At 43.9% G+C, this 26478-nt stretch overlaps 1 protein-coding gene across 2 annotated transcripts in view; it reads right to left on the bottom strand.

Moving 5' to 3' along the window:
* The window catches only part of LOC140190625 (arf-GAP with SH3 domain, ANK repeat and PH domain-containing protein 2-like), a 118857-nt gene continuing 92379 nt past the window's right edge, over positions 1-26478 (bottom strand). Inside the window, exons 19-28 of one of the 2 annotated variants that reach the window (XM_072247344.1) lie at positions 26014-26129; positions 23752-23819; positions 23551-23658; positions 19571-19826; positions 18604-18708; positions 15409-15643; positions 12955-13016; positions 10456-10544; positions 4825-4947; positions 1-4431 (exon numbers count right to left, since the gene is read on the bottom strand). In XM_072247344.1, coding sequence (XP_072103445.1) covers positions 4357-4431; positions 4825-4947; positions 10456-10544; positions 12955-13016; positions 15409-15643; positions 18604-18708; positions 19571-19826; positions 23551-23658; positions 23752-23819; positions 26014-26129 — 1237 coding nt within the window. In that variant the 3' untranslated portion in view covers positions 1-4356. The remainder of the gene's footprint in view (positions 4432-4824; positions 4948-10455; positions 10545-12954; positions 13017-15408; positions 15644-18603; positions 18709-19570; positions 19827-23550; positions 23659-23751; positions 23820-26013; positions 26130-26478) is intronic. The other variant, XM_072247345.1, reaches the window with a different exon arrangement.

Raw genomic sequence — 26478 nt, forward strand, 5'->3', positions numbered from 1 at the left:
GTTAATTTTAATAAATAGGGAATTATATTACAATGCAATAACAATACAAAAGGTTTTCTTCAATCTTTATACTTGCAAGTGCCAATTCTCTCTCTCTGCAGTCAGACACATAAAGGCACACTTTTTCCTTATATTTCTTGGCCCCTCTCACATCCATCAAAGACATTCAATTCCTCACTGTTTTCCTCACAAACTCTCTTTAGTGAAAATAAAAACATTGTTCATTCTTGCAAGCAGTTTTGTCAACCTCACAGCTGGAGCTGGGTTTTGCAAGAAAGCTTGTCAACATCCAAACCACCAGTAAAGAAAGAAAATTGGAGTGAAGGGATGGGGAGATATTAAACTAATACTTCCCCTGCTATACACCTTGGGCAAAATCAAAACTACATACAAATTTCCCTACACAATGAAAAGTTCTACCGCAGACAAAAGTATAATAATTTTCTTGAATTGTACACAAGGCCAACACACTTAGTCATTGCCTAAGCTGACATTTACAATAATAATATTTGAAGCTAGGTAATTCTCATTTAGATACAATAATTTCATATTTTTTTCTGAAACAACCGGGGTAGGTAAGTTGGTCCAAGGCTCACACAGCAGTACCCAGTGTTCTTATAATAGTTTATTGTACGGTACTTGCAAGTACAGTTCAACCCCTAGTTAAACCCTGTAACTATTGACATACATACGTGCAGTCTTCTTTAAATGCAGTTGATTTTGAACACCTCACCCCAATTACCACTTGGAAGAGTCTGTTTCCATGCCTACAGGTGACCTGTCCTGTCCAAAGTTCTCTAAATTTCTTCCAAACCTTCACTGAACTGTTCCACTGTCCTCAATGGAATGTCATCTATTTTGACCATCATCAAGAAAAAGGAGAATTTTTTGTGATAGGAAAACTTCTGGGTTGATCACCATTTTGAACAGTTGATAGATGGGTTTCATTCAAAAGATGATTTAATGTCAATACGTTCTGAGGATGTTGAGAATGAGTCCAGACTTCCTGGAACCAAGGCAGTTATGTATGTACTGACATATAAATCTTGATGACAAACAGATCCCAGGGCTCAGTAATAAAATCAAGAGTGTGAAATTCCAGCAGATATGTCATTCTGCGCACCAGTTGCTTTCTTCAGTTCCTTACGTTAATGGAAAATCACTTCTGTTGGTATCACTGTAAATGCCATCAGCTCACAGATGGTTTAAAATTAACATTAAAAGTCAACTGGCTCCTCACATCTCTAAAGCTTGGTCAATTTTTGCAATGAGACCTTCCTTACAGTACAACAAAGACCTCAGTTTCAAGGATTCTACAACTCACTATTTATTATTTATTTATTTTTATTATTATTTTGTGTTTCTTTTCCTTTTTCCATTTGCACAGTTAGTTGTCTTTTGCACATTGGTCATTTGTCTGTCTTTTTTGTGTGGAGTTTTTCAGCGATTCTATTGAGTTTCTGTGTACTTACTGTCAATGTCCACAGGAAAGTGACTCTCAGGATTGTATATGGTGACATACATGTACTTTCATAATAAGTTTACTGTGAACTTTTTGAACCACCTGACCCATTTAATAGAGACAAAAGATGCTGGAAAACCAGATCATCACACACAAAATGCTGGAGGAACTCAGCAGGTCAGGCAGCATCTATGGAGAGGAATAAACAGTCGATGTTCATGCTGACACCTTTCATTGGGACTGGAAAGGAAGGAGGAAAAAGCCAGAATAAGAAGGTGGGAGGAAAGGGAAGGGAAGGAGTCCCAATAAATAATCCAATTAATGTTTGAGTTAACTGTGATCTTGTTGAAGGTCTAGTTACAAAATGAAAGCAGCTGAGGACTCACTCACTCCATCTCTCATCAAATCACCTATTCTATTCTGCCCATTAAGACCTTCCCACATCCCAGTCTCTAACTATCTACACCACCCACTATAAGCTCCTTACAGTAATATGCATTGTACATGTCCTTCAAGTTCACATTTAATAAAAGCTCTGTAGATATAAAGTCAACTCCACCATGGATGGTCCCAAGTCTGACTTCGAAAGGAGGAGGGTTGGGCAGGGGGCTCGCAGCCCCATCCTGTAAAAACCCAGAGCTACAGAAACGCCAAGGGAAGCTCCCAAGACCTCATCTCTGGGAGGGGAAGGATCTTCAGCGGGCTACACCTTGAAAGTCTGGTCCAGGACAGAGGACCCTGGCGAGCGGCAGTCAGCAGCCTATGCCCCATTGGGGGTGATGGGCTTAAGAGAAAGAAATGAAGTTGGTATCGAAATCCTCTCATAATAACAGTCCATCCTTTGTTTGTGCAGTTGATGAGGAATCGTGGTGATTACTACGGCTTTGTGTGGACATTTTCTATCACTTACTTTCTTAGCTTCTAATACACCCCAATTACTTGTTACTTAAGGGTGCTTCCTCGTCAACACCAGTCAATATCAGAGTGTGGTTCAGACAGCTGAAATTCATCAGACATAGTTAAACATTTCATTTCATCTCACGTTTATAAATTTTCTATTCCTCCTTTAACTGTACAAAATATCACATCTAGATAGTGCATCACAACCTGTGCATCACACCATCTAGCTCACATGACTCAATCTAATTTGTGTCAAGTGCTATCACCTTAACAATGCCAATTCACCCATGCAAAGGTCCATGATGCTCATATACTCCGACTCAATCCATACAAGTCCACATTAAATCCTTTAGCCTTAATGAAAGGTACTCCTGATCAAGGGTCCATTCATTCCATTTACACAATTCACATCATGCAAGGAGCATTTGGTCCAAATATAGTGGGGGGGATCTCATTGAAACCTATTGAATACAGAAAGGCCTAGACAGACAGGGTGTACAGAGGACGTTTCCTATAGTGGGGGAGTCTAGAAACAGAGGGCACAGATGCAGAACAGAAGGACGTCCCTTTAGACTAGAGATGAGGAGGAAATTCTTTAGCCAGAAGGTGGTGAATCTGTGGAAATCATTGGGTATATTTAAAACAGAGGCTGATAGCTTCTTGATTAATAAGGGTGTCAGAGATTACGGGTAGAAGGCAGGAGAATGGGGTTGAGAGAGATAATAAAATCAGCCATAATAGAATGGTGGAACAGACTCAATGGGCTGAATGGCTTAGTTCTGCTCCTATGTCTTACATTTACCAGTTAAACCTGCTCCATTCAGAACATACGCTCTGAATCCCACCACCCAGGCCATGCTCTTTTCTCACTGCCACCATCAGGTAGAAGGTAGAATAGCCACAGGCCTTACACCACCAGGTCCAAGAACAGTTACTACTCCTCAACCTTCAGGCCCTCAAGCAAAAGGGGATAACTTTACTCACTTGCCCATCCATTGAAATGTTCCCACAACCACCGATCTCACCTCATGGACTCTTTATCCCTTTATCCCATGTGCTTGTTATTTATATTTGCATTTTCACAGTTTGCTGTCTTCTGCACTTTGGTTGATCGTTCATTGGTGCTGTTATAGTTACTATTCTATAGATTTGCTGAGTATGCACAGAGGAAAATGAACCTCAGGATTGTACACGCTGACATATATGTACTTTGTTAATACATTTACTTTGAACTCTGAATATCAATCTGTGCAGTACACCATTGTGTTTATACTCCAGCTCAATTCATGAAAGAAACTATTGTGCATACACCCCACTGCTACCTGTGCAATACTCCATTCAGTCCCACATTCCAGTTCTGTCTGGGAATGCTTGATTCAAACAGTAAAGCCCAATTGAACCTGCTAGAACCTTCACGCTTCTTTCACCTAGCATCCCATGCTGCACATAGCCCAAGCCCACCTTGAAATGAAACAACCACTGACCCTACAAAATAGTACTTGCCTAATGCAAAACAACTCATCAGCCACACGTCAACAAAGGCCCGTAAGACTCCTCAGTGAAGCACCGCTTGTTTCTTCAAGGCTCTCACACTGTAACACACCTCCAGGCATTACCTGTCATAATCCTTAGAGCTCTGTCTACCTCTGTTGGCACAGATTGGTCAGATGAGGCTGTGTAATACAAATCCAAAACAGAAATAAAGATAAATATTAGGACAAAATGTTCTCTGTATATTGAGGTCCAGCCTTCACATAAAGCAGTTTCAACTTCTGATCCATATTTGGTTGGAACAACCACAATTCTCCAATGATTACAAAAACAATCAACAAAGAGCGTCTTGATGCAAAGCTGAAACCCAAACGCCAGGTTGGCATTCCACTGAAGGGCCACCATAGGACCAAGACTGTTGAGAGAAACCCAACCTTTCAGAAGGGCTTCTGCAAGTTCAAGAGATCACAAGTCTTTTTCCACTGGAGATTGCGAGGATCTGGTCATTCCGACAGGAGATGAACATAGTCCACTGGAAAGGCTCCTGACCTTGACTTGTCTCCTTCGATGTGGCCAATCTGTGCAACGAGCAAATTCAAGCAATCAAAATTATTTACATGACCAGAAAACAATTAATGAAAGCTTCAAGTGCATTATAGCTGTGGTGTTGACCCATGACAGGTCAAGGGCTAGAGAGGAAGGAATCTGATAGGAGAGGAGAGTGGACCATAGGAGAAAGGGAAGGAGGAAGATCCATAAAACTGGGTCACACCAGCAGGAAAAAGAATCTCAGGGTTGTAAGTGGTGACGTACATGTACTCTGATCATAAAATTTACTTTGAACTTTTGAACTTTGAGAAAGGTTTGGTCCTGACCACTGGTGCGGTCTGCATGGAATTTGCAAGTTCTCCTTGTGTGAAAGCTGAAATAACAGAAAGAACTTTTGAGGACCAATGTGAGCAGATACTCACCCACCAAAATAAATCTTCCTCTCCAGTCACAACAATGACCTCTCCTTTGGTAAAGGTCAGCTCATCGGAATTGTCAGCCGTACAGTCCAAGATCGCCTTAACCCTCTTCTGTTTCTGCTTGGCCTACGGAGCAAACAGAGTGAAACAATGTACCATTTCCTCTTCCTCAACAGTTTGTTGGAAAAGATCACAAGGTGCTGCTCTCATTATTTTTATTACTCAGCGCATGGACATCACCGGCAAGGCCAGTATTTACCGTCGGTGCCCCATGAAAGTGGAGGGTCACATTTTGAACTTCTACAAGTCTGATATAACCAGTGAAACAATATGAGCCAAGATATAAACAACTTGGTGAAATTAAAGTCACTGATAAACCTCAATAGCATAAAATCTGCAGGTAATCTTTCCCAAAGGATAAGTGGAGCTGCGGTACATAGAAAGGCTGAATAGGTTAGGACCTTGTTCCCTGGAGCCCCAGAAGTCTGATGGGAGATATAAACTTATGAGGGGTAAATGCAAGCAGGCTTTTTCCACCGAGGTCAGGGAGACTAGAACCAGAGCTCATAGGTTCAGGGTGTAAACTGAAATATTTAGGGGGAATCTGGGGCCGGGCGGGGGAGAAACTTCTTCCACAAGAAGGTGGTGGAATGAGCTGTCGGCAGAAGTGGTATTGGTTTATTGTTGTCACATGTGCTGGGATACAGTGAAAAGCTTGTCTTGTTCATACAGATCAGATAATTACACAGTGCATTGAGCTAGAATAAGGTGAAACAATGACAATACAAATGAAGTGCAAAAACTACCAACAAAGTTCAGTGCAGGTTGACAATAAAGTGTAAGATCATAACGAGGTAGATTGTGAGGCCGAGAGTCTGTCCTATCGTAAAGAGGGCCGTTCAATAGTCTGATAACAGTAAGGCAGAAGCTGTCCTTCAGCCTGGTGATTTGTGCTTTCAGTCTTTTCTGGCTTCTGTCCAACGGGAGCGGGAGTAAAGAGAATGTCCAAGGTGGGTGGGCCCGGTGTATCCACAACTATGCAGCTTCTTACAGTCATACACAAAGTAGGTGCCACACCAAAACATTATGCATCCAGGTAAAAGACTTTCTATGGTGTGGGTTCAACTATAACATTTAAGAGAAGTTAGTTGGGAAAGGTTAAGAGATACCTGGTCCCAGTACAGGTCGATGGGGTTGGGTACATGGTTGGGAGGGGTTTAAGAGATACATAGTCCGGGTGCAGGTCAATGGGACTAGGTACGTGGATGGGAGAAGTTAGGATGTATGGTCCGGATGCTGGTCAATGAGACTGGGTACATGAATAGGAAGGATTAAGAGATGCCTGGTCCCAGTGCAGGTCAATGGGATTGGGTACATGGATGGGAGGGGTTAGGTTAATGGCTCCGTCTGTCTAAATAGACAATGGATGCGCCCCTAGGGGCGCAGACCTGGACGATGAATATGGAGATCCTGGGCTGCCCAAACATCAAGATCCCCCTCTCGGCCTCGCGGATGTGGTCCAAAGGAATGAGAAGCAGTACATTTGGCATCAGCTTGGCTGCAGGAGCTGCTGGGAGGTGACGTCCAATTGCCTTAGGGGCTCCACTCCGGATTTGTGTAGGGTTTACTCCTGAGCCTTCCCTTCTCCTGAAGATACCCACAAGGCAGTGGGATCCATAACCCTGGTTAGGGGCCCATACCAGGTACTGTCAGTCGGAGCCAGCTGAGCCCGGGACTCGTGTAGGGCAGGGTCGTTATGCCCTGTAGTAGTGACATATGGAACCACTACCCACTACCTAATGGGTGGGGTTAGGAGGCACATGGTCCAGGTGCAGGTCGATGGAACTGGGTACATGGATGGGAGGGGTTAGGATGTATATGGTCCAGATGCAGGTCAATAGGACTAGAGAGAAGGAAAAGGTCAGCTACTCTTTCTGTGCTGTTCTTCTCTCTGACTCTACATTTATGAACCCATTTTATTTTTACTATAATCCAGCAGCTCGATTTCCATGTGCATTCATCTTCTGTACAACTCAAATCTAATTCACCACCTACAAATTCCTTCTTCTCCAGTCCTCTACCTTTCTCACCCATCACCTTCCAGTTAATCCTTCTTCCCCTCCCCTCATCTTTTTATTCTGGTGTCATCCCCCTTCCTTTCTAGTCCTCAGCTGTTTATTCATTTCTATAGATGCTGCCTGACCTGCTGAGTTCCTCCAGTGTTTTGTATGCGTTACTCCGGATTTCCAGCACCTGCGGAATCTCTTGTGTTCACAATCTACAAATGGTTGGATTTGATTTCTCAGCCTTTCATTAAAAGCAAGCCTACACAAGCTTAAGCACTAAGCCAGGGGTCGGCAACCTTTTTGCCTCTGTGGGCCGGATCGTGTATTCATGAGCGGACAGTGGGCCAGATAAATGCCATAAAAAACTTGAAATATGGAAATTATCCATTTAAATACATCTAGTTATGTTTTGCCTCAAATTAATGAAAAACACATGCTAGAAAATCATTTGTGCTTAACCAAGGATGCCAATTAGTAATCAAAGAACTCAGTTTAGTTTTCTGTCCCAACATTGCTGGTGCCCCATCAGTGGTGATGCCAATTAGCTTCGACACATTAAGTTTCATTTCTGACATCATTTTCAACAATGTCTTCAAGAATTTCTGCCCCAGTAATCGTATCCTTCATAGGAATTAATTGAATAAGCTCTTCAAAAATTTGAAAAGTTGAGGTCACTCCTTGCACAAGCACTGCAAGTTGAGCAGTGTCTCTCAAGTCTGTACTCTCATTAAGCGCAATTGGAAAAAAATGCAATTCGTTGCAGGCATCCCTTAAACAACTTTTAACATCTGCTGACATGAACTCGCCGTGTGATTGTTCTTGCTGACAGGCTGATAGATGCAAATAAAGATTTCTTTTCAGGACAAACAATATCTACCACTGCCAGTAAACATTCTTTGACAAACTCTCCATTTGTAAAAAGCAACACACATAAAAGTTGCTGGTGAACGCAGCAGGCCAGGCAGCATCTCTAGGAAGAGGTGCAGTCGACGTTTCAGGCCGAGACCCTTCATCAGGACTAACTGAAGGAAGAGTGAGTAAGGGATTTGAAAGTTGGAGGGGGAGGGGGAGATCCAAAATGATAGGAGAAGACAGGAGGGGGAGAGATGGAGCCAAGAGCTGGACAGGTGATAGGCAAAAGGGATACAAGAGGATCATGGGACAGGAGGTCCGGGAAGAAAGACAAGGAGGGTGGGGGGGGGGGCCAGAGGATGAGCAAGGGGTATATTCAAAGGGACAGAGGGAGAAAAAGGAGAGTGAGAGAAAGAATGTGTGTATAAAAATAAGTAACAGAAGGGGTACGAGGGGGAGGTGGGGCATTAGCGGAAGTTAGAGAAGTCGATGTTCATGCCATCAGGTTGGAGGCTACCCAGACGGAATATAAGGTGTTGTTCCTCCAACCTGAGTGTGGCTTCATCTTTACAGTAGAGGAGGCCGTGGATAGACATGTTAGAATGGGAATGGGATGTGCGTGAAATGTGCGGATGTGCGTGAAATGGGGGAGATGCGTTTAAGAGCAGAGTTGCTCTCATCTGCTCTCACTCCATCCTCCCGCCACCCCACTAGAAATAGGGTTCCCCTGGTCCTCACCTACCACCCCATCAGCCTCCGGGTCCAACATATTATTCTCCATAACTTCCGCCACCTCCAACGGGATCCCACCACTAAGCATATCTTTCCCTCCCCCCCCTCTCGCTGCATTCCGCAGGGATCGCTCCCTTGTCCATTCGTTCCCCCCATCCCTCCCCACTGATCTCCCTCCTGGCACTTATCCGTGTAAGCGGAACAAGTGCTACACATGCCTTTACACTTCCTCCCTTACCACCATTCAAGGCCCCAAACAGTCCTTCCAGCTGAGGCAACACTTCACCTGTGCGTCGGCTGGGGTGATATACTGCGTCCGGTGCTCCCGATGTGGCCTTTTATATATTGGCGAGACCCGACGCAGACTGGGAGACCGCTTTGCTGAACATCTACGCTCTGTCCGCCAGAGAAAGCAGGATCTCCCAGTGGCCACACATTTTAATTCCACATCCCATTCCCATTCTGACATGTCTATCCACGGCCTCCTCTACTGTAAAGATGAAGCCACACTCAGGTTGGAGGAACAACGCCTTATATTCCGTCTGGGTAGCCTCCAACCTGATGGCATGAACATCGACTTCTCTAACTTCCGCTAATGTCCCACCTCCCCCTTGTACCCCATCTGTTACTTATTTTTATACACACATTCTTTCTCTCACTCTCCTTTTTCTCCCTCTGTCCCTCTGAATATACCCCTTGCCCATCCTCTAGGTCCCCCCCCCGCCCTCCTTGTCTTTCTTCCCGGACCTCCTGTCCCATGATCCTCTCGTATCCCTTTTGCCGATCACTTGTCCAGCTCTTGGCTGCATCCCTCCCCCTCCTGTCTTCTCCTATCATTTTGGATCTCCCCCTCCCCCTCCCACTTTCAAATCTCTTACTCACTCTTCCTTCAGTTAGTCCTGACGAAGGGTCTCGGCCTGAAATGTCGACTGCACCTCTTCCTAGAGATGCTGCCTGGCCTGCTGCGTTCACCAGCAACTTTGATGTGTGTTGCTTGAATTTCCAGCATCTGCAGAATTCCTGTTGTTTGTAAAAGGCTTCATCTTTTCTGCAATACATTTTGAGACTTCGTAGCTGACGAGTATTTCCTTCATTTTCACTGCTCCTTCGGCACTCAGCATCTGCCTTCCTGCGTTTTGCATTCATTGCCATTGGAATTTTTTTCTTTGATTTTATTTTGAAACGCGAGTTATTGAACAAGCATCGTATCACATGTAAATATCTGGATATTTAGCATGAAAAACACAGTGACGCTGTTTCTGTTTACAAAATTGAACAATCCCATCTGAAAACCTGTGCGTGCGTGGAGGGTATCTAATACATATTAATAAGGTAGTCTGCCTTCCCGTCATTCGTACATACCAGTGTTTGGTTTGGAACAAAACGGAACCTGGGGCCAGTGTAACAAGACGCCAGGCATGTCCATCATGTGGTCGCGTGAAACACTCAGAATAAGTAAAGATTGCTAGCGGGCCGGATAAGCATAGTACCTCAATATTTGCTCACGGGCTGGATCTGGCCCGCGGGCCGTAGGTTGCCTACCCCTGGTCACTAAACTATCAGATAGTTACCCAACCTCACTTAGGCAGAGAGTGCCAGATCCCCTGTAGTGCTCTTTGTAGAAACCTGCTGCCAGGAAAAAGCTGAACCACATAGAGAGAGATGAGCAGGTCAGTGTGTAAAAAAAGTGGCAGATGCTGGAAATCTGAAATAAAGAGAAAATTCTGGAACCTCTCAGGTGTCGGACAGCATCTGCTCCATGATCAACAGACCAAATCATTCATTTTGTTTCTCTCTCCATGAATGACTTAAAATATTCACAGCTAGTTTGGAATTTATTACTGTACCCAACTATGAGGCTGATAGAAAGATAAGAACAGTTGAGTTTAGTCTTTACCGTATTACATGCAATGGTTTCTGATTTCCCAATGGCAGAAAAATTACTAAAGAAGCAGCAACACAGAAAGAGATTTCACCAGCTCACCCCAACGGACTTCCTTGGCAACGGAACAGGTACTGGCTTAGAGGTCACAGGAACAATATAGACATCATCGTGATTTCTTGAATTTGGCTCTGTTGGTGAAACGATTTTGTTGAGAAACAAGATGCAAACCATTATTCACTGCCCCTTCCCTAAACTCACGTGCAATAAAATGTGATCATTCTGCCCACTGTGTGTAACTATCCCTTTGAACAATGATACAATTAGACTCACTCCTCCCCCCTTTGTAATTCTGTAACACTCTCTTGACACCCGGTTTTCCTGATTATTATTAGCTTTTCAGTTCCTAAAGGTTGTTACAGTCGGGAGCGGTAATGGGGACAAGCTCCCACTATTAAGTGCTCCCAAAGACTTGCATCTCAAATAGCATTTGACAACCAAGTCCAGCTCCTGGCCTTCATGTGTGGCTTAGCTACTAAGACTGGTGGAACTGTTTCAGGAGAAGGGGCAAACTGGCGCCTTAAAACCAGTCGCTTTGGGCAGATGGTGCTCATCAGCTGTGGTTGGCAACTCATCTAGCAGAAGGAAAACTCTTGATCTCAAACCTCTGCTGGTTGTATACCCACTCATGGGAAAAGCTTTGGAAGTAAATCCCAAGGAAAACATCCGGAGCTGGAGTCCCTAAGGCAGTCATACTTTTAGTTCAATGCTGACTGGCAACTCTTGCAACACTGCTGATGTCAAACCGCATCAGTCTCTGCCTTTCCTTTGGTTTCATCAGCTGTGTGGAGAGGGGGAGCCTGCTGCATGGGTAACAGCTTGCTCTCCATATTGTACTGCCCAGGCTTGCGTATGATGTCTAGGACGCAACAGCCATGGTCGACCCGACCAATGGAGAGACTAGCAGCTTCTCACTGTTTAACTCTTATCTGATCCTGAAAGAAAAATCATTCATTATTGTCCCAAGGGAGGATACCCAAATAAGTTCTGTAATTTTAAACACTGGATTAAATTTAAATTTTAAAAAAACTTAATTTAGCAATCTAGTATGATGCACTGTATGAAATTAATTGAAGGTATCCAGTTACAATCTTAAGGGAGTAACCTAAAAGAGCCTGAAGGCAGTTTGCTTTTACGTAGTTTCTTCCCGAATACATCAGTAAGTATGCCCAGATGTTTGAGTTAAAAGGGCCAGCGTGATCTAAAGGGGAAATCATTCGATGTTGCTTGGAGGAAAGTATGGGTGGAGGGTTGGCAGAGGGAAGGTGTTTTTTTAAAAAGCACAGAGTGATGGGTGCATGGTATACCTTGCCAGGGGTGGTGGTAGAGGCAGATACATTTAAGAAATACTTAGACAGGAACTTGGATGATGGAAAAATGGAGGACTATATAGGAGGGAAGGCTTAGAGTTGGTTAACTGGTCGGCACAACGTCGTGGGCCAAGGGACCTGTACTGTGCTATAATGTTTTATTTTCTATATTCTGTTACTTTAAGGAAAAGAGTGGTTCTAATGGTTTTTGTAATTGGTCCTTTATATCTTGCTTAGCCTTGAATAAATCCAAAATACTATTGGCTGTATCCTGGTTCACACCAAACCCCATCCATGCATGCTATACTGTCTCTCTGTCAAGCACCAGATCCCAGCTCCACACCTCTTGCTGTAAAATCACCATCCATATTTCCAAATCTTTCCATGGGTAACTGGCTCTTCATTTCTCTCACCATCTTCCTGTCTTACAACCCTCCAATTCTGGCCTCATATTCTGTACACCTCCAGTTTTGCTTCCCTACAGTACCCTGAATATTCCACCCAACCTATCTCCAAGTCTCAAAGACATTTGAGGTTTTCAACTAATACATGCATAGTTAGTCTGTGTTGATTCATAATGAATGTGGCTGTAGACTCCTCAATATAGAATTTTGACCAGCAGACCATGAGACATTGGAGCAGAATTAGGCCATTTGGCTCAATGAGTCTGCTCAGCCATTCCATCATGGCTGATTTATTTTCCCTCTCAATCCCATTCTCCTGCCTTCTCTCTGTAACCCTTGATGCCCTGACTAATCAAGAACCTACAGTATCAACCTCCACTCTAAATATACCCAATGACTTGGCCTCCACAGCCATATGTGTCAATGAATTCCAAAGATTCACCATCCCCTGGCTGCCAAGTCTATTTGCTGTTGAGTAAACCACAAATCAGACAATTCAATTGTATTTCCTGCTTAATAACAAATCCTGCAGCCTGAACTGCAAATTAAAGCAGTCCAAATGAAGAGTCTCAACCCAGAAAGTCAGCTGCCCATTTCCCTGCACAGATGCTGCTCGACCCCCTGACTTCCTCGAGCAACTCAAGTCCTCCTCCAGATTCCAGCATCTGCAGTCTCTTGTACCTCTGCCTCCAGAATGTGGATCTATTGACTTCAATGAGAACAAGAGCAGATGTATGAATTCAGTAGACATTTCTCGGTCATAAACCCAACCTAGCAGCACAGTTAACACACACGACTTTGATTCCCAGGTCTGTGCCGAGACGTACCTCTAGGCTTCTTCACTGCTTTGTCTCCACTGGGTTTCCTGGTGAATGTTGTATGACTGGGGCTGCAAAATATTCCATTATTATTTAAAATATTTTCCAGCTCAGAATGGACATTACAAAACCCCACATCCCCTTCTCCCCTGACACCAGAGCTCATAGATTTACTGCCCGGCAATGTTGTCATCTTTGCAATCAAACCTCTCAGCTTTCACCTCCTTCAGGTCTGAAACCTTCCAAGCTCCTCAAAGTTTGGCCACTTGTAAATAGCCAACTGAAATTAATAATCAGTTCTGTACTACAAAGAGCCAAACAAGGAATTCCCTCCCGAAAGTGCATTTTCTCTCTTCCTGAAGCTACTGTTTAGAACCAGTCACTTAGACTAGGGTTTTGGACAACTGTCCTAGAACTCTTCATGTGGGTCATTGTCTTCTTCAGGGCAGCGTCTTTACAAGACGGGTGACCCCAGCCATTATCATAGATTGTCTGCCTGGCATCAGTGGTTGCATAACCAGGACTTGTGATGTGCACCAGTTGCTCATATGACCATCCACCACCTGCTCCCATGGCTACACGTGTCCAAGAGGGGGTGGGGGGCTAAGCCAGTGCTACACCTTGGCCAAGGGTGACCTGCAGGCTAACGGAGGGAAGGAGCACTGTACACCTCCTTTGGTGGGCGTGTATTTCTACCCCACCACCTGAGTAGGACTGAAAGGATCTTAAACACTTCAAGTGTTGCCCAGGTCACAACCTGGACAATCAGAAGCTCAACAAAGCCCTGCGAAGGAATCAGGTCTTCAGCTCCCAGACAATGAGATGGCATACCCCCCAGAGCAGGAGCACTGTGCCTACCTGCAGCAGAGACCAAATGCACCAGTGCCACTTGATGTGGACTGTAATCCATTGATCTGCCTAATAATGTTCTCACCAGTTGCTGAGTACCACACACAAGATGCTGGAGGAACTCAGCAGGCCAGGCAACATCTAGGAATAGAGTACAGTCAACATTTCAGGCCAAAACCCCTCGGCAGGGTCATCGACTGTTTACTCCTTTCCTATATGCTGCGTGATGTGCTGAGTTCCTCCAGCATTTTGAGTGTGTTGCTCGGATTTCCAGTGTCAGCAAATTTTCTCAAGTTTGTAGTTGCTGAATACACCCAGATTATCACACGCCAATCAAAAATTCAGACAAAAGGCTTTTCACAGTTACCGCCACGTCTTCCACTGAATTTCCCATGTCTGTGCACAACCCAGAAACAGCACTGGAAAGCTTCAACTATTACCAAACACACAGTTCTACTCAACGTCACCTTATGATCAAGAGCCCTCAGTGAAACAGTGACATCAAGTTACGTAGAGCATTTCTTCCTCCTCATGTCGATAGTTTATGAAGCAAAAAAGACAATAAAACTTCCACAGCTTACAAGGAAAAGCACAACACCACAAGACCAAAGAACACAGGAGCAGAATTAGACTATTCGGCCCATTGAGTTGACTCCACCATTCCATAATGTCTGAATCCAAAGTTCAAAGTACATTTTATTATGAAACTATGTATTATTATACATCCTGAGACTTGTCTCCTTACAGGCAGCCTCAAAATAAAGAACGCCAACAGAACCCAGTAAAACAAAAGAGTATCAACCATGCAATGTACAGACAGAGAGGAAAAAACACAAACCACACAAACAATTAAGCAGTGAACAGCATTCAGAACTGAAGTTCACAATGCCAGGCATCACTGCGGCCAATTTATTTTCCCTCTCAACTCCATTCCACAGCCTTCTCCCTGTAACCTTTGATACCCTTACTCATCAAAAATCTATCAAACTCTGCCTAAAATATACCCAATGACTTGGCCTCCACTGGGGCGAATTCCACAGATTCACCACCCTCTGGCTAAAGATTTTCCTCCTCACCTCTGTTCTAAACGGGTGTCCCACTATTCTGAGCGTGTGCCCTCTGGTCCTAGACTTCCCCACTATAGGAAATATCATCTTGACATCCAGGCCTTTCCATATTTGATAGGTTTCAATTCCTCCTCGTTCATCTAAATTCCAGTGAGTACAGGCCCAAAGCCATCAAATGCTCCTCATATGTTAACCCTTTCATTGCTGGAATCATTCTCGCGCACCTCCTCTGGACTCTCTTTAATGCCAGCACATCCTTTCTTAGATATGGGGCCCAAAACTGCTCATAGTACTCCTAGTGCAGTCTGACCAGTGCCTTATAAAGCCTCAGCATTACACCCTTGCTTTTATATCCTAGTCCTCTGGGAACACAAACTCCATTATAGGAACTGAACACAAACTCCATTATAGGAATTAAACCAAATATTTTCAGCTCCGTTTCCCATCAGAGTCAATTGTACAGCTATGATGTCACAGTTGACCAGCCAAGGCAGAAGGGAAGCGGCGAAGCCTCAGTGATTAGTCTGGTGAAAGGGGAGCTTCCTACCTCACTGGTACTTGCGACTCATGCGGGGATGTTGGGTGCATTGGAGGGGGCTGCTGCTCTGTGTTCTGAAGAGATGTTTCACCCAGCAACTCCTGTCTCTTGCAATCGGGCAGATCCACTGATGCCTGGGAAACCCAGTGATGGGACAATCTTTTCTGAGAACTCAACTTGGTCAGAGAGCTCAAAGCCTCAGTGGACCCATCAACAGAGTGTCTCCAAGGCAAGTCAGGACGACCTAATCAAAAGCAAAGATAAATCAAAACTGGTGTCAATCACTGATGCAGATTTCCTTAAGTGACAGGAATCTTAAGGAGATTTTCACTAACATAAGACATCTAACACCTGGCTAGGAGAGCCATTTAACTGAAGTGGAAGATTTCTAATTCACCTACTGTCTTTTATTGGCCTTCCTCTATTATGTCCTGTTTAAGTTTAGAGAAAATAATAAGTCAGACATTTGATACATCCTTTAAATTTGAGCAAATCTGGTGACCTTTTATTCAATATTTTCAATTGATTTGATTTATTACTCTTCCAATTATCTTTTTTCCGAAGTTTTAGATTTGATCAGAAAGTCTTTCCTTTTTTTTGGTCGTATCCTCAGAATGGACTGCCTAGTCCCTTATTTTTTTCCTTTTCTCATATAGTGTAGTGGGTTTTTTTTCCTTCTCATTTTACAAATTTAAAGCTTTTTTTCTCTCTTTCTATGAATTGATAACAGGAGAATTAGCTTTCTTCTTTTTTATTATATACTACATATTAGCTTAATACTATGTATGATTTTGATAATGTCTATTTCACTTTATGTTTGTATTGTTATTAATATATATATTTGAGATAATTCTCCTCTTGTTTGTATATATGCTCTTTTTTAATCAATAAAAAGATTAATAAAGAAAGAAAGACATCTAACACCTACAAACAGGCCCTTCAGTCTCTCATCTATGTTGTCCCACCAACGTTCAATCTATTAATCTCAATTTAACTCCATTTACCTGCCTTTGTTCCATAGCCCCTACCCCCAACACAATCAATCTCAAGTCATGAGAGCTCCAACTGACAAATAGAAACTCACAGACTTCTTTTAGAGAGAAAAAAAAATCATCAGATGTTTCCACCTAATTTTCCTCTGTTGGATTTTGAGTAGATACCCTCATCCAATAAATGTCTGGTTGCTCTCGTTCTTGGAAAATCTATGGATTGACAGCAGGCCTGTGTCAATAATCCTCAGTGGGCTGATCCTTTTCTCAATCCACCGTACATGACGGGAATACAAAAGCTGGCATTAAACCATGGGGGACTCTATCTCTGGCCAGTCATCCAGAGAGCAGCTTGAGCCCTGACACATTCAGCACAAAGAGCAGGGTCAGAGGTCGCTATGTTAAAACAGCTCTGCAAATTCACTTAAATCATGGGTTAGAATAAATGGATAGGGTGGATAGAGCACCAGCACCTCCGGTGAAGGGGTTGTCGTGTCCTTTCTGGGGCAGCTCACTCGCCTTTGGTTCCCACTGGACACTCAGCTCTCACCTGTGGCTCCAAGTAGATGATTGCATGTGACAGTGGCCACACCCCGGTACACTGCTTTGGCAGGCAGGCTAAACTAAGTGAGGGCAGCAACAGCCTCATACCCCGGTGAGATAGGGACATGGGACATGCCTGTCCCAGCATGCAAAGCCAGCTCTGGCGGACTGAACGGATGAGATCTACAGTGAGGTCCAACGGCCAGGAAGGCGGCTCTGCAACACTTCGTGGAGAGTGAAGGACATGACAAGGCACAGGAGAAGTCATGGTCATCCATTGCAACCAAGAAAGGCCCTAGTTTGTGACACTTGTTCGTACCACTGGTCTTGGACTTCTGAGGTCAAGAGAGTGGAACTGCCCCAGGGCAATGGCTTTTCCACTTTAAATAAATTACCAAACAAGTTTCCTGTCATCGTTGGACACATTGGACAACCATCACCTCAGTATAAGTGGATGGTGGAGAGTCAGTGGGCCATAGGGCCCATTGCCATGGTAAATCTTTCTAAGACTCTGATGCAGAATGATGCCAGCCCACCAATTATCTGTTTGTTTGGGCTCCTGTTGCCATGAGGTCATGACACATTACACCGAGGGACATACCCCAGTCACCTGAGGGGGAACGATGAAAGGAGTTCAATTTAGCTGGCCACAACGTCAAAATTGGGCTGCTACTCCATGGCTGCTTTGAGAATTTAAAATTAACGACTCATTCAGCTGTGGAGCTTCCTCCCCAGAGTTGCAAAATTATCAACAGCAACGTCGTCACTGAAATGGAAGCAGTCCCCACTGTCACTGGAACTAAGATTAGCCCCAATGACATCTGCAGATTTAGCACAGCCCTGCATATGGGCCAAAGCCTGTACTTTGGGCCCACTGAATAGCCAGGCTGTGGTTTAAACGCTGCTCTGTTTTAACATGTTGGTTGAGGCCTGAGACAACCAGGAAATATCAGAAAGAAAATTGCAGTTCTGGCCATCCCACTATAGGAAGGATGTGGAGGCTTTGGAGAGGGTGCAGAAGAGGTTTACCAGGATGCTGCCCAGGGTTGAGGGCATGTGCTATACCATGAGGGATCAGACAAACTTGTGTTCTTTTCTCTGAGGCCGAAAGAAAGCCTGCTAGTGCACTGGAGGGGGCAGCTGCTCTGAGTTCTGAAGAGATGTTTCGCCCAGCAACTCCTGTTTCTTGCAATCGGACAGATCCAGTGATGCCTGGAAAACCCAGTGATGGGACAATATATCCTTCTTAGTGTCAGGATGTCTAATACTAGAGGGCAGGTATTTAAGAAGAAAAGGGCACAAGATCAAAGGAGATGTGTGGAGCAAGTTTATGTTTACACACAGAGGGTGGTGGATGTTGAACTGCTCTGCTGGGGGTAATGATGGAGGTAAATATGATGGAGGCATTTCTTAGATAGGTGGACAAATGTGCAGAGAGTGAAGGTATAAGGGAAGAGTGTAGGCAGAAAAGAATTGTTTAGTACGGCATTTAATTATGACTTAATACAGATCAGCACAATATTGTGAGCCAAACGGTCTGTCCTGGTCAATTTCTAATTCCACTATTTTAACGCTAAGTTCTCTTTTGTTTCATCTCAGTGTCTGAAATGTTCCACCTGCTCCATGTCCCAGTTAGGAACAGAAGAATATCTGGAGTGAAAGGATTGATTACCCAGAGCTTTTGCAGATGGAGTCACATGGCTGGGAGACAGGAGATGCACAGGACTATTCCCGGGAGATGAGGAGCTACGTCTGTTCTGACCATCCGTGGATCCAGCTGAAAAAGGAACGGTTAACACAATGCTTTGAATCCTCTACATCTAATCTTCAGCAGAGCAAACTTGAAGGTTGTCTTCTAAAAGCAAAAATAGTACGTACAGAGCCTCAAAAAGCAAGTGCAGCTAGAGGCGTAGATGGGGGAAAGATGCTGCCTAGATCAGAGGACATGCATTATAAGGAGTTGTTGGACAAACTTGTGTTGTCTTCTCCAAAGCTGAGAAAAGACTTGATAGAACTAAGATTATGAGAAGCACAGATACAGTAGATGAGCAATATATTTAAAGATGAGAAAATCTGCAGATGCTGGAAATCCAAGCCACACCACACAGAATGCTGGAGGAACTCAGCAGGCCAAGGCAGCATCTATGGAAAAGGGTAAACAGTCGAAATTTCAGGCTGAGACCCTTGAATACATTTCTTAGTTTCAAAACGTCTAATACCAGAGGGTTGCATTTAACGTGGGGGGGGGGCGGGCTAGTTCACAGGGGATGCGAGCCAGATCAAGCAGGATCTAACCTACTATAGTAATCACCAATCAATCCATTAGAAAATTCAGGGGCAAGTTCCTAGAGAGTAAATGTGCTGTCACACAGAGGAGTCGGGTGGGGGCATTTAGAATAGGAATTGTCAGAGGAAAGCAAACTATCATGGAAAGCAGAACAGAACATGTTGATGGGGAGAGACTAAGGAAAGACAGGTGAGCTCATGTAGAGAGTGGACTGAACGCTACAAATGAGACCAGGACCAGCTGAATGACTACCACCAGAGACACTTTCATACTCAGAAAGGGTACACTTTCATACCCGAGGTGGCATTTACAGCCCAGGTTGTCCGTTCAACCCACAATGCTGGACACTCACCCCTGGTGAAGGTCTTCACTGGCAGTGGCGGTGGAGCGGTGTCAGACGATGGAGACTGAGCTGTCGTTTTTGGAGGAAGGACCAGCGCCCCGTACGTCTCATTCACGATATTAGAGCCGACAAAACTCCATCTTTCCTTCTTCAAGCCAGACGAGCTGGGACTGATAAACGGTGGAGAAAATACTGAAGTACTTGAAGAGCTTGGCGAGAGTTGACTGAGGCCACCGGATTTGAAAGATCTTTGTGACGGACTAAGCTGAGGTAAGGAGTAGGACGACAGGTGTTGTGGTGAATGTGGAGATCACAAAGGCAAATAGTATAAACCGAAACAGTTCCATGTCTCAAGCTTTCTCTATCATTTCATTTCACTTCAGTTATTATCCAGGAATATATAAATTACGCAACCTTGAGATTTGCTTGCTCACAGGTAGCCACAGAGCAAGAGACCCAAAAGAACCCAATTAAAGAAAAAAAAGAATAAAGATAAAAATAAAAGACCAACACTCGATGCACAAGAGAAAGAAAAAAATAAAAATCATGCAAACAATTGAAACAAACAACATTTGGAAAGATCAAAGCTAATTCTCTTCCTCAGTTTCATTTTGTCCCATATTGCTGTATCCACAAACCTCAGCACCTAACAACTCAGCAGCACAGCCCTCTAGGCCTAAAGAACTGAAAAGATTCACCACAGTTGCCTTGGTAGCGTAGCTAGGGGTGTCAGAGTTCAGAGTTCAATCCCGGTGTCCTCTATAAGGAGTCTCTGTACGTCTTTCACATGGAATGTGTGGGTTTTCTCTGGGCCTCCAGTTTCCTCCCACAGAAAAACATACCAAGTTAGGTAATTGGTCATCGTCCTATGATTAGGTTAGGGTTAAATTGGGGTTTGCTGGGGTGCGTGGCTCGAAGGGCAGAAGAGACATGTTCCACGCTGTAGCGATATTTTGCTCTCATTTTGCACAGCTTGTTCTTATTGCAATTTATAGGTTTTTTTTAATACATTGCACTGTACTGCTGCTGCAAAACAAATTTCATGACATATAGTATGTGTGATAACTTGATCTGATTCTGTTAACGTTACAAGGTTTATTGAGAGTTACTATGTATAAAAAAGTGAACTTTAAGTGTTGGAACATTAATAAAATTATATTCAATAAGTTAGAAAATCAGCAAGTGTATCAGCAAGCAATATTCCGGATCTACAAAGTTCCACATTGAGCACAGTATTCCAATGATTTCCTCATTCATAAACAGGTCTGCACTGGATTACCACCAGAGGGCAGCACTTGTTCACCTACTGCAAGGAACAGAAAATCTGTGTTGGTCCTGTGGTTTTCCCTTTAAAGTTAAAATAATAACAAAAGAATAATTTGATTTTGTAGAACATCTTTACCTTGTAAAACAGTCCAGAGTGCTTTATAGAAGCATTATCAAAGCCTAGCACCAGCACACAACAGGGAATACGATGCCAAAAGCCTTGTTTTCGAGGTGTACAGGAGTGAGATGGATCAGCTGGTTAAGAGGTATCACAGCAACAGACTTGCACTCAGTGTCAGTGAGAACAAGGACGTGATTGTGGACTTAAGGGAGAGGAAGTGGGGGCAACACACTTCAGTCCTCATCGAGGGATCAGAAGTGGAAAGGGTGAGCAGTTTCAAGTTCCTGGGGGTCAACATCTCTGAGGATCTAACCTGAACTCAGTGTACTGATGCAATTAAAAAGAAGGCACGACAATTGCTATATTTCATTAAGAATTTGAGGAGAATTGGTCTGTCACCAAAGACTCTTGCAGGATATGCTGTGGATAGAATTCTAACTGTTATGAAGGGGCCACTGCACAGTACTGGTAAAAGCTGCAGAAGGTTGTAAACTCAGTCTCAGCCCCATCATGAGCGCCAACCTCCCCAGCATCCTGGTACTGCTGCCACAAAGCAACAAATTTCATGACCTACACACCAGCAGTATTAAACCTGATTCTGATTCTTGTTCAGAAGCAAAGGCTCTTAAGCAAATCTTAAAGCTGGAAGTGGAGGTTTTAGGAACGGGTTCCCAAAGCTGATGCCTCCATTGTTGAAGACACAACTGGTAACAGCAGGGCTACTAAGGTCCAAGATGCACTGGAGCAGGGCTGGTATCTGTGTCATCCACTCTGGTCTTACAACTCTCAAAAGGCAGGATGGAGTGAGGCCAGTAAACAGGCTTGAACAGTATACAACGGATTTGTAAAGATTGTGACACTGATTAATCTGAAGGAAATTTAGGCTGGTGAGCATGGGGGTGATGGATAAATGGGAGTAGAAGCAAGTTAGGAAATTGCAAAGGTGTGTAAGAGGATACAAGAAGGTCTATCTTGTACCCAAGGCATGTGCTAGGAACATAATCCACCAGCAATGCAATGCCTTGCTTATTTTTTGTTTAGGGATACCGCTCGTTAACAGACCCTTCCAGCCCAGTGAGCTGGTGCTGCCCAAATACACTCGTGTGACCAACTGACCCACTACCAGTACATCTTAAGAATGTGGGGGAAAACAAGAGGAAAACCACGGCATTGCGGGGGTATCCTACAGACAGAGCCAGAATTAAACCGGGGAAGCTGGTGTCATAATAGCATTGCCCTAACCGCTACCCTACCGTGCTATCTTAGGACACCCCATATTTTATAACCAGCAAAACTCAAGTATAATCACAATTGTGATTTCAACAGTGCAACAGTCAATTCACAAGATCCCACAGGGAGTCATTCTGCTGGGACTCCAGGGCAAATTCTTGCACCCTGAACAAAATAATTCCTGAGAATTTTTAAATTCCTCTCTAAGACATCTAAGACTTAGCATCTTTAGCAGCGCAGCTTTCTGGAACACTACATAGTTTGGGGGGGGGGGGGGAGGCAACAACCTATTGGCCAAGTTAAAATTCTGTTTCCAATTCTTTCTATGTCCTGCTGGGGAAAAAGAATCAATAAGGGATGTATTAACCATCTAAAAAAAACGGATGCATTTTTTATTAGGGCCAGTTCATTTAAAGAGATACTGATTTAGTAGCTTTACAATAATCTGTTTTGACAGTATGGTCAACTGCAGATGAACTTTCAGCTTTGGAAAAGGGCTTTTCTAGGATGCCGTGTTTTGTTTAAGTAAGACATTAAAAGAGGAACCCTCATCTTTCTATACGATACTCGTAGAATCAGGCAGCAGAGAAGGGGACCAAATATCCTGTCATAAACAGTATATGCCAGTGTTTTTTAACAGAGCTGTTTAATTCATTCTCCCTCCTCTGCAAGGACATTATCAGAAAATCTTCCTCTCCACATATCCAATTGACAAGAAGGTCGCCAATGAACCTACTTCCACCAACCTTTCTAGAATTTTTATTTATTTTATATATTTACTGAGATACCTCACGGAATAAGCCCTTCTGGCCCTTCAAGGCACGTCACCCAGTAACCACCCCCCCTCATTTAATCCCAGCCTAATTATGGGACAATTTACAATGACCAATTAACCTCCCAACTGGTGCATCTTTGGACTGTGGGAGGAAACCGGAGCACCCAGAGGAAACCCACAAACCCCTTACATGCAGCAGCGGGAATTGAACCCAGGTCACCTGTACTGTAAAGCACAGTGCTAACCACCACACCACCGTGCTGCCCAGAGAGTACCTGTCACATCACTCCATTTTGAGTTTAAACCAACATCCTACAGCAACAGGCCAGTGGAAATAGAATCTGTCGATTCCACTGATACCTTTCATGATTTCCAAATGTTCTCCTAATATTCACCGAATGTTCTCTGAACTGTCTGTTCTCCAAGAGGAAAATCTTCACACACTCACATCCCACTATAGAGAATCTCCTCTAGGAGATTCACCTTCAGAAAGCCTAAGGTGGCTGTCCATTACTAAGTGCAGTATTCCGGCATGGGTACCGACACTGGGTCAAAGGACAGTTGGTAAAGACATAAACAGAAGCCAGGATACATTACCCTCTCTTCCATGTCCTCCTCACTGTCATAAACATAATCTTGATGCATGACCCACTCATACTCCACGTGAACGAAAGGACTGAACTTCCCCGCCAGCACTTGATCAATCTGCAAGCAAGAGGCATGCAACAGTTCAACGTCTGCTTCAAGCCCACTATAATGAACTTAAAAAGGATTATTACTTTTCCTCTGAAACCATACCAGTTCCTCACAATCAGTATGATTGAACTTCCTTGCAATGTCCAAGGCAGTTTCTCCCACCAGATTACCTACGAGCAGGAAAAAAACCAAGAGGCATTAGTCGAGTCACACAATCCCAGACCATAATCCGATATTGATAGTTTCCAACATGGGGCATGCACACAATAAGGGAGATAGCTATGTGTGTTCTGTTCTTAACAAGTGTTTCACAAACTCTTCTCACTGTGTCTCTTTACTAGGGTTAATTAGCTTCAACAAATCCCAGCATCCCACTGCCTCTCCCTTCCCATAATTCCCTGTTCATAACCATCTCATGGCAATCTTAGTTTTTGTTTGGACATCCCCTGTTGATGAGTGTTGGACAAAAGGGTAAAGGGAAAGAGGAAAGAGTCAGAAAGATGGATTTGTCGTCCATAATCCAAGCGAACAGTGGACAGGCTGGAAAGCTGAATGGCCTGTATCTAATTCTATCTTAGATTCTTTTGGCATGATTTTCAGCTCTGGAAACAGAAATGGCCATTTATGTTGGAGTCCATTTGTCACAGCTTTGCTTGGTTGTGTTGTTTGTTTGCTTTAGGTACAAGTTTAATTGCGGGTGAACAATGGGCCTGCAAGTGTTCTAAACACAGGTCCCTCACAGCAGTCCTCCATTCATTCTGTGTGCCACGTCGTATAACGTGGGTGATCATGCTCTTTCCATGACCATGACGGTTCTTGGCAAATTTTTCTAAAGAAATGATTTGCATTGCCTTCTCCTGGCCAGTGTCTTTACAAGATGGATGACCCCCAGCCATTATCAGTACTCTTCAGAGATTGTCAGTGGTCGCATAACCAGGGCTTGTGATACCCACCAGCTGCTCATATGGCCATCCACCACCTGGTCCCATAACCCCGATTTTGGGGGGGGGGGGGGGGTGGAAAAGCAGGTGCTACACCTTGCCCGAAGATCAGTTGTAGGCTAGCAGAGGGAAGGAGAGCTTTGTACCTCCTTTCATAGAGACACATCACCACCCCGCCACTCCAAACAGTACCAGAGCTAAAACAAACAATAAACAGCAAGGATGGGTTGTACAAAACCATGCTCACACGCTGACAGGTACCCTGACCGAGTCATTTCAGATGATTAAAAGATTTAATTAGAAGGGACAAACAGACAGACAGACAGACACACACACACACACACACACACACACACACACTCACTCACAGATGGAGAAGAAGAATTTCAAGTTGTATACTTTGATAATAAGTGAACTTTCGAACTTCAAACTTTTGAAAAGAAACGCTTCTCTCGTGACAGGAGTGCAGAACAAGGAGGAATAGGAAAATTAGGGGTAGACTAGTCAGGGAACCTGAAGATTAGTAGAAATCTTCTCCCCACAAAAACAAGGTGTGTACAGAGTAATGGAAAATTTTAAAGATTGATTTTTTTTTTAAACTCAGGTTAGATTGGTAAATAATAAGAAACCAAAGCCAGCAAAATCTAATTAAAGGCTTATAACAAGGAAATTAGAATGAAGTGAGGACAAGAGGAGAGATGAGCTGGAAAGCTTTACAGAAGAATATGATCTACACTTCAGGTCCAGTTTCTGTGAGAACATACATACTATTAAGCCAGAAGGGGCCCCAATTCATCTTGGTGTACAAAGGCAACAATTTGGTCCAATTTGGTTCTGACAACAAGATGGTTGACACAAGAAAGTCTGCAGATGCTGGAAATCCAAAGCAATACACACACAAAATGCTGGAGCAACTCAGCAGGTCGGGCAATATCAATGGAAATGAAGAAATAGTCGACGTTTTGGGCCAAGACCTTTCATCAAAGTCCTGATGAACGGTCTCAGCCTGAAGCATCGACTGTTTACTCTTTTCCATACATGTTGCCCGGTGATCACCATGAGGCTGGTCCAACTCCTTGGCCCAATTTGGTTCTGACAACAAGATGTTATAACAATGGGGCTGGACCTCAGAAAGCGACGTGAACTACCAAAAAGAAAGCTGGAAGGAAGAGGTCCAGGGTCTTTGAGGCAAAGCTCCACAGCAGAAAAAGAATCTATTGTTCAAACAAGAATTTTATCATCGCAAACCGCTGAAGATGCTTGACAGGAAATAAAACATTGCATTTAAACACACAAATTGCAGAACAGGTTAGCTGATCAGAGGTGGCTTTTGAAGCCTAGAGGAGATGAGAGAAGTGAAAAGGAATAGCCTTAGGTGAAGTCAGTGAAATTACACTTCAATCACCCTCCTTTCAGGCCTTACCGATCTGCGTGCTAGCTTTTCCCTTCAGTAACAGCTTCAGGCTTTCGGTTTTATTGTATAGGCAGCAGTAATGGAGGGCAGTGTAACCCTCGGCCGTCTTCACATCCAGGCCACCCCTGAGGGAACGTTACAAAACTACTTCAGACAGGCAGAGCTGAGGCACCTGAGTCAGATCTCTAGGCTGCGTTTTACTAGAACCTCACACCCTTGAGGCTGGCCAAACCATTATCCATCGCTTACTGCAATGAATGTAACTAGTATTTAGACTGAATACAAGAGGGAGATGTTACGAATAAAGTACATGTTTTTGATTAGATCCAGAGAACGTGCATGAACATCATCATGGTTCAGCATCTGGTCTGAATGGCAACAATCAGGAGCTTAGGAGAGGTCCTCTAACGTGGAACAGCTTCCAACAAATAACTTAAAAAAAAACAACACAGTAACTCTGGCTTTTACCCCTCA

This window comes from Mobula birostris, chromosome 30 (assembly GCF_030028105.1).
Source record: "Mobula birostris isolate sMobBir1 chromosome 30, sMobBir1.hap1, whole genome shotgun sequence".
NCBI lineage: Eukaryota > Metazoa > Chordata > Chondrichthyes > Myliobatiformes > Myliobatidae > Mobula > Mobula birostris.